A 9105-nucleotide genomic window follows, 5' to 3' on the forward strand; every position below is an offset into this window, starting at 1 on the left:
ATTTTCCATTGTGAATGACATCAAACCTTTTTTTTTGTGCTTAGGGAGGCAGAAGGGAATTATGAACTTGATGAAGATGACTATGAATTGCTACAGGAAGCCAATGTTACTGGCTTTCACTGGTCTAAGCCTGTGAGTTATGACATAGCATCTCAAGATGTTTTGTTATTTATGTGTTGTTTTGCTTTCGACAAAGAGCAAAGGTACTTAGTCTGCTAAATTTTGGTTTCATAACAGGCTAGCAAGCAATTTAAGCGTCTTAAGAAGGCTGGGAAGAACAATGACATAGGGGCAAAAACAAGCTTTTTTGCTGACAATGAGATGGAGGATGGTGGGCACACGACCACCACTTCATATTTCTGTTTGCCTGCTATTTGCATAGCTTGATTGCTTTGAAGGTATATTAATGCAATCAGGGGTATATTTGATCACTTGGATTTGTTTGTTGAACTTACAGGAATGCTCCCAGAAGAGCTTGTCGCAGAGGAAGACCAACTTGAAGAAGAGGACATGGAGGAAGAAGATGAGATGGCAGATTTTATAGTTGATGATGATGAAGTGGATGAAAACGATTTACCTGCAAGGTATAATTCAATCTAAGGGCAGCTTCTTTAATTGTGATTCTCTTGGCAGGAAATTTCATGAATAAAAATGCTTTTTTGTAATATTATATATGGTCCTTGTCCCCACTTCGTTTGTGTTGTTTTTATCAAACTTAAATGCATTGATTGTGCTCTAAAAGGAGTAGGAGATCGAAAAAGAGAGTGGCCAAGCAAGCTCGAGGCATTTCATCTTCAGATTCGAAGAAAGCACGAGACACATTTGGTGGCAAGGACAAACTTTTGACTTGTCGAAAGCAAGGGTTGAAAGGAAAAGGCTTGGATGAGGGGCTGGTTGATGATCTAAGCTCAAAAAGATTAGAGGATGAGTTTGAGCCAAGTGTTTTAGCCGAAAAGTATATGACAGGAAGGGATGATCAAATACGAGAAACAGATTTGCCAGAGCGCTTTCAAGTGTGTATAAATTACAATTTATTGATACTACTTTTTTTTTTCTCTCATTTTTTGTGTTTGAAATCATATGGTGAAGATGCTTTTGGTGCTAGTGATAAAGTTGAACGGTCCAAATTTTGTCTAAACAGTTATCGATAGTTATTATCAGTTGAATGTAATTTGTTAGCCTAGTTTACTAAGTTATTTCACTTGCTGGTCTCTCCTAATATAGATTTGGAACTTTCCATTGGTTATCTTCAGTTGTCTGAAGAGATAAAAGGCCCATATCCACAGAACGAGGATGCGTTACCTGAGGCAAAGTGGATATATGAGCGAGTATTTGGTTCACTGGCCGTACCGATGAGGAAGGAATTCCAGCACATTATAACTCTGGACAAGGAAGAAGTTGTAAAGGAAATTTCTAATGTATTGCAGATGTGTCATGACCAAAAATTGGAAGTGAGTTCCTATCTTGTTTTTCAATCAAAGAGAAAACCAGATTCCCTCACTCTTGGCAAGTAATGCATTTTGTTTAGTTGCAAGGGACTGTGGACTATAAAATTCTGAAAATATCTGAGTTGTAAGATAATGTTAATGCTAGGTTCCTTTCATTGCTATGTATCGGAAGGAGATGTGCCTCAATTTACTTAAGGATCAAGAGGATGACTGTATAGAATCTGCCGATAATGACTCAAGGGGTAAATTGAGAATATACAAGGTAATGCATTCTTCAGCTAAGAATGCCTTTTATGCAATACAGTCACATAGATGGCTGCTTATGTTTTATCCGATTTTGTAGGCACTTTGGGCAATAGATATCTGGGATAGAAAGTGGATTTTACTTCAAAGAAGGAAAAATGCTCTCAAAGCAGCTTATGAGAAGCGTGCTGCTGAAGAAGCAAGTAGAGATCCTATCAAATTGATGCTGTTAGATTCAATTTTGCAGTCGCTTGATGATGCAGAGTCTGAACGAACTGTTGATGATATAGATGCAAAATTTAACTTGCATTTTCCTCCTGATGAGGTTGAGGTAGAACAAGGTCAGTTCAAAAGACCAAGCCAGAAATCTATGTACAGCATTTGTCGTAAGTCTGGATTGGGATTTGTAACAAAAAAGTTTGGCCTAACTCCCGAGCAACTCGGCAAAAATCTATTGCTTATTTATAAGGTACCCAGGTTACACATACATTTGCTCTGTAATCTTCACAATTATAATCCCCAGAAGGGTGAGAAGGATGACTCAATTGTAACTAAGGTCTCTGTTTTATCAAATTTTTGTGCAGAGGCATGAAGTTGAAGACGCTAGTGTTACACCTGATGATGTTGCAGCTGAATTCTCCGGTGGAGAATTTAGAGACCCCCAATCAGTCCTTAAAGGTGCCAGGCACATGGTATGTATATTTAATTTAATATATTTTTCATCTTGTTTGTCTCGTCTATGGTTCAGTTTAATCAGAATATCACATATTGGGGATTTCTCTAGATGGCAGTTGAGATAAGTTGTGAGCCAGCTGTTAAGGAATTTGTCCGCCATATCTATATGGAGCAGGCAGTTTTAACTACACGGCCCACAGCTGATGGCAACAATATGATTGATGACTTCCATCAGTATGCTGGGGTGAAATGGTTATGTAAAAAGCCTATAAAAAAGTTTGATAATGCACAATGGCTTCTCATTCAGAAAGCTGAAGCAGAGAAACTTCTTCAAGTTAACATTTCTCTGTCAAAAGATGCATTAGAGAAAACTTTAATGCCTGAATTTGAAAATTACTACCTTAGTCATAGGGTGACCCAAACTGCTCAGTTATGGAATGAGCAGCGCAAATTAATACTGAAGGATACCCTTTGCAACTACATTCTACCTAGTATGGAGAAGGAAGTTCGAATGGTATTATCTACAAGAGCGAAAAGTTGTCTGGTTGAGGATTATAAGATGCAGCTCTGGAAGAAAGTGTCATTTGCTCCTTATCAGCATAGTAAATATGATAACAAGGAGTGTTCTGAAGAAAATGCTGGAACACGTGTAATGGCCTGCTGCCACGGGTCTGGTAAAGATCCTACAACATTTGTGATGCTCGATGCTTCAGGCGAAGTGTTGGATATTCTTTTTACATCATATTTAAATGTCCGGTCAAAGAATCCAGGGGTGCAAAAACGAAAGGAAAATGACTGGCAGCGGCTTTCAAAGTTTATAATGAATCAACGGCCTCATGTTGTTGTTTTGGGAGCCTCAAGTTTACGTTGTAAATACTTGAAGGATGATATTGAGGTAAAAAAATTGAACTATTTGTTGTTTACAGGGTATGTAATATTGTAGTTTCTGGACTAGACATTGACTTCTAGCTGGATGATGTGAGTGTGTGACTTGCTTTGTTGATTTTAGAATTTTTTCTCTTTGGTTTTTAACCAGGCTAGGTTGAAGATGGCGAATGATCATCCAGATGACCCAGCAGAGGGACTGGATTCATTAGATGTTGTTTATGCAGATGAAATTCTTCCTCGCCTTTATGAAATGTCTCGCATCTCCCAGGATCAGCTACCAGCACAGAGAGGTATGCAGGAGAAATTGACCCAGCCTTGGTTATAATTGAACTTGAATGCCAAGCAGTGAGAACGTTATTTCAGTAACTTGACTGAGTGCAACTTGCTTACCATGTCACTTGAATGTGAGACAATGAAAATCATATTTTAATTTAATGTCAAATTCACACAATATTTTATTCTAAAAGTACCTATTTATTTACAGGTATTGTGCGGCGCGCCGTGGCTCTTGGTCGGTATTTGCAAAATCCATTGGCCATGGTTGCAACATTATGTGGTCCTGGCAGAGAGATATTATCATTGAAGCTTCATTCACTAGAACATTTTCTTACTACAGATGATAGATATGAGGGTGCTGAGCAGGTAATGATCACAGTAACGAACCAAGTTGGCATTGACATAAATCTGGCAGCATCACATGAATGGATGTTTGCCCCGTTGCAATTTATTGCCGGCCTTGGACCAAGAAAAGCTGCTTCCATGCAAAGGGCTATTTCAAGTGCTGGGCGGGTTTACAGTCGTAGAGAGTTGTTGATTCTAGGAGCAGTCAAGCGGCTTGTGTCTATAAATGCTGTTGGTTTCTTGAGAGTTAGAGGGACTGGACAAGCTGCATCTGGTAACCAAGTCATGGTTCCATTTGATGATACCAGAATTCATCCGGAGTCATATTGGCTGGCCAAGAAAATGGCTAGGGATGTATATTGTAAAGATGTGGGGCAGGATATAGATGACATGGATGAAGCACAACAAAAGATGGCAATTGAACATGTCAAAAGTCATCCACATCTGCTGAAGGCCCTTGATATTAATGACTATGCTAAAAATGTGGAAAAACAATCAGACAATAAAAGATGGGAAACCCTTTGTGACATTAAGTTTGAACTGCTCTGTGGATTTCAGGATTGGCGACTGCCATATAGACAGCCAGATGAGGATGAGCAATTTCTTATGCTTACGGGAGAAAATGAAGAAACACTTGCAGAGGGGAAGATTGTACAAGCAACTGTTCGGAGAGTTCTCGATCAACATGTTATTTGTAATCTGGAATCAGGCATAACAGGAAGGATTGTAAAGGACGATCTTTCTGATGATACATGCATAGTTCATGTGGAAAAGATCACAGAAGGTAGCATTCTTATCTGTCGGGTGAAAAGTGTACAGAAAGCAAGATACTTGGTTGAGTTGACATGCAAACTGAATGAGTTGAGTGATCAGTTTCAAAGTAGACAGGAAAGGGATTTTTATTATGCAGAAGACGTATCCATTATACAAAGTGAACAAGAGAAAGCACGGAAAGAAAAGGAGCACACAAAGAAATCATTCAAACCTCGGATGATTGCACACCCGCAATTCCAGAATATTTCTGAAAGTGATGCCATTAAGGTATTACCTCTACATGAAGAAATTATTTTTATTTAAAAAAGTCAGTTTGTCATACAATATTAAGTTTTCATTTAATTCACTGAATACAGAATTTGGATGGTGTATGGAACTGAGTCGATCTTGAATTTTGATGCTGCTTCTGGTTTAGACTGTGTCTGAGTTTTTTTAATCAATGTTTGGGTTCACACTCTGTGATCCATCATCTATCTCTCTTAGCTCTCTATCATCCTGATTATGGATCATGGAGTGCGTTCCAAAACATTGATTAAAAAACTAAGACAGTTTAATCTAGAAGTAACATCAATTCAAATCATGGATTGTGGAAATCTTTCATCATTAATGAGTCAATCTTGCTCAGCTTATATAGTCTTTGTATTGTTGTTTCTTTTCTCATGATTGTGTTGATTTGCCTTTTAATAAAGAAAGTGTCTTTTGAGTGCCCGCTTCATTTGAATTGTAATTCCAAGGCTTTCAGCCTGTAGAGAACAAGGTTCTTAGGATCCTATCTTCTATTGAACAAAGAACATGTACAGATTAGTTGTGGATCTTATTTCCATGCGAATTTCATAATTCTTGAATGTGGATTTGGTATTATACGAAGACAAAACATAAGATATATAGACTTATCAAATCCAAATACAGTCAAGAGTTATGCGTATATTTTTGCATGGATGCCAGGGTAAGGTTTCTGAATTCATGTTTTGTCCTACAGAATCTTTCAGATAAGGATGCAGGAGAAAGCATCATTCGTCCGAGTCCGAAAGGGCCATCCTATCTGACATTAACATTGAAAGTATGGGATAGAGTTTATGCTCACAAAGATATTGTTGAGGGAGGCAAAGATCACAGGAATTTTGCAGGCTTCCTTCAACTTGGGAAAACTCTTTCAATCGGCGAGGAGACTTTTGAAGGTCTTGATGAGGTTTGCTGGACACAATATTACTTTCAATGTGGTTCATGGTTTTTGTCTTTGCAGTTTGAATTCAATTTTATTAATTGAGTTCAATTTACAGTCTCTGTAATGTGAAATGCAGGTCATAGCTAGATATGTAGATCCACTAGTAAGCAATTTGAAAGCAATTCTTGCTTACAGGAAATTCAGAAGGGGTACAACAGAAGAAATTGACGAAGCATTGCAAAAAGAAAGAAATGAAAGCCCAGAAATAATTCCTTTCTGTGTATCTGTTTCACATGAATATCCTGGTGCTTTTGTACTTTCCTATGTTAAGAGTAATACTCATCATGAGTATTTTGGGTTATATCCTAAAGGTTTTAAGTTCAGAAAGAGAATGTTTGATAATCTTGACAATCTTGTTGCCTATTTCCAAAAACATATTAATGATCTCGTTGAAGATTCAATTCCCCCAATAAGGTCTGTTGCGGCAATGGTTCCCAAGAAAAGCCTAGGTCCAGGTCAATCTGCAGGAGGGAGGGATTTTGGCTGGCAGGGTCACACTGGTATAGATCGTGAAAGGTCATCAGCACCAGGCTTTAGAAAAGGTGGAACCAGTTTCGATAGGCAACCAAATGGTCGAGGTAGGGGAAAGCGTGGAGGTGGTGGTAGTTGGAATGAGGGAAGAGGAGATGGTGGTAGGGGTGGTAGTTGGAACAAGGGAAGGGGAGGTGGTGGTAGGAGTGGTAGTTGGAATGAAGGAAGAGGAGATGGTGGTAGGGGTGGTAATTGGAATGAGGGAAGGGGAGGTGGTGGTAGGGGTGGTAGTTGGAATGAAGGAAAAAAGAGTGGTGGTAGGGTCAGTGACAGTATGGATAGTGGTTGGGGGGGAGGCAGTGGTGGTGGCATTACAGATGGTGGGTGGGGTGGAGGTGGTAGTGGTGGCATTACGGACGGTGGCCGGAATGAAGGAAGAGGGAGTGGTGGCAGGGTCAATGACAGTATGGATGGTGGTTGGGGTGGAGGTGATGGTGGCATTACAGATGCTGGGTGGGGTGGAGGTGGCAGTGGTGGTAGCATAGATAGTGGTTGGGGTGCAGGGGGGGGTGGTGGGAAAAGTACAGATAGTGGTCAGGGTGGAGTAAATGTAGATAGTGGTTGGGGTGGAGGAAGAGGTGGTGGTAGTGAACAAGCAGGTGGTGGCAGTGGGGAAGATAATGGGAGTGAAGGAAGAATTGGTGGTACAGATGGTGGTTGGGGTGGAACAGGTGGTGGGGGAAGTACGGATGGTGGTTGGGGTGGTGGAGGTGGTGGGGGAAGTACAGATGGTGGTTGGGGAGGAGGTGGAGGTGGAGGTGGAGGTGGTGGGGGAAGTACAGATGGTGGCTGGGGTGGAGGCAGAAGCGGTGGAAGTATGGATGGTGGTGGGGGAAGTACAGATGGTGGTTGGGGTGGAGGTGGAGGTGGGGGAAGTACAGATGGTGGAGGCGGTGGATGTAGGGATGGTGGTTGGGGTGGAGGTGGAGGTGGTGGAAGTAGGGATGGTGGTTGGGGTGTAGGTGGAGCTATGAATGGTGGTGGTGGAGGTGGAGGTGGTGGAAGTACGGATGGTGGTTGGGGTGGAGGCAGAGGTGGTGGGCGAAGTAGGGATGGTGGTTGGGGTGGAGGCAGAGGTAGAGGTGGAAATAGGGATGGTGGTTGGGGTAGAGGAGGCAGAGGGGGGAGAAGTATGGATGGTGGTTGGGGTAGAGGAGGAGGCGGTGGCAATGGAGAAGGTGGTAGGAGTGAAGGGAGAGGTGGTGGATTTGGAAGGAACAGGAATGAGGGTAGATTTGGAAGTAACAGAGGTAGGTGGAGTGAGGATAAGGGGAATAGATGGGGAAGAAATAGTGGGAGAGGTAGAGGTAGAGGTTCTGGAATGGGAGGTCTTGAGTCAACTTTTGACACTAGACAGAGACAATGTTCTAACAGTAACACTAATTATGGCATCTTTAGCCACAAACAAGAAAGTGATGCATGGGGATCGAAAGCAGATGAATGGGGTAGCAATTCTGGCAACAGCAATTCAAAATCTACTGCTAGAGCAGAGTGGATATCAGACTCGGGAGAAAATGGGAAGAACAAACAGGGTAACGATGGTTGGGATGCTGACAAGCTGAGTAAAGGTTTTAAACAAGAAAGTGATGCATGGGGATCAAAAGCAGATGAATGGGGTAGCAATTCTGGCAACAGCAATTCAAAATCTCCTTCTAGAGCAGAGTGGATTTCAGACTCGGGAGAAAAAGGGAAGAACAAACAGGGTAACGATGGGTGGGATGCTGGCAAGCCGAGTCAAGGTTGGAATTCTTCGACAGTTAGTGACATAGATGCTGCGTCAAAGGATAAAACAAGTGGATGGGACACTGTCAATAAAACTGGTAGCGATGAGATGTCAGGGGCTGAAGCAGGCATGCCTGGTGATGCATGGGGTGGAACTGAAGGTGCAAAAACTAATGATTCATGGTGTGTAACTGAAGCACCCAGGTCAAATATTGGATCGGGAGGAAGTGGAACTGAAGGAAAGAATGATGAATTGGCAATGGATAGAGTAGGTACGGAGAATGATGGAGGAGCATGTGGTTGGGCCAAAGATTCCGATGGATGGGGTCAGGCAATGGCAGGTGGTAGTGTCAATGCTGGTGGTAGTGGCTGGGGGTCGTAGAAAGAAGGCATCGGTAAACAATGCCAGGTCATACAGGTGTTTGTTGAGTCTGTTGTAATGTCGTCAATGTCTACTGAACTATCTGGGGGTAGTTTGAGCTCTTGGAAAACTGAAAAGAAATTGTGGTATGAAAGTTTGAAACCATTGAAAGGTGTTTTCTATGAATTTTACTCTGGGGATCTGTAAATTATTCACGTATAGGGATCTGGAAACTGCCGTCATTTGAGGAGACATTGTCTTTTGAACCACTTGTAAGACATTAAAATTTGAAAATCTTATGTCTTTTTTTTGGTACATTTAAATTTTAATATCTTATAAATGTGTCTGGCTTTCCTTTTATTGAATATTATGGGAAACAAAGTACGAAGAAAACCGAAATGTTCACAAGGCATTTTCTGGTATTTCGCTAGAAATTTAGCTAATTTTAGATTTATATTAAGTTTCTGGTTAAGGACTGACTAATTTCTTTGTGCTAACATGAGTTACTGCATAAACAAGGAAGGACTGGGCAGATATCTTTTTTACTTGACTGAAAAAGAATATTGTGTATACATTTTTTGGTTGTTTTTTTGAGTAATGATTTTTTAAACTATACC

At 41.1% G+C, this 9105-nt stretch overlaps 1 protein-coding gene across 1 annotated transcript in view; it reads left to right on the forward strand.

The window, feature by feature from the left end:
• LOC131060748 (transcription elongation factor SPT6 homolog) overlaps positions 1–8805 on the forward strand; it is a 77150-nt gene extending 68345 nt beyond the window's left edge. Inside the window, exons 5-17 of the mRNA XM_057994125.2 lie at positions 45–132; positions 238–331; positions 458–584; positions 743–1013; positions 1254–1451; positions 1594–1710; positions 1792–2160; positions 2276–2383; positions 2476–3261; positions 3403–3544; positions 3739–4916; positions 5629–5838; positions 5951–8805. Coding sequence (XP_057850108.2) covers positions 45–132; positions 238–331; positions 458–584; positions 743–1013; positions 1254–1451; positions 1594–1710; positions 1792–2160; positions 2276–2383; positions 2476–3261; positions 3403–3544; positions 3739–4916; positions 5629–5838; positions 5951–8509 — 6247 coding nt within the window. The 3' untranslated portion in view covers positions 8510–8805. The remainder of the gene's footprint in view (positions 1–44; positions 133–237; positions 332–457; positions 585–742; positions 1014–1253; positions 1452–1593; positions 1711–1791; positions 2161–2275; positions 2384–2475; positions 3262–3402; positions 3545–3738; positions 4917–5628; positions 5839–5950) is intronic.
• Positions 8806–9105: the final 300 nt, after the last annotated feature.

Source organism: Cryptomeria japonica, chromosome 5 (genome assembly GCF_030272615.1).
Source record: "Cryptomeria japonica chromosome 5, Sugi_1.0, whole genome shotgun sequence".
Classification (NCBI taxonomy): domain Eukaryota; kingdom Viridiplantae; phylum Streptophyta; class Pinopsida; order Cupressales; family Cupressaceae; genus Cryptomeria; species Cryptomeria japonica.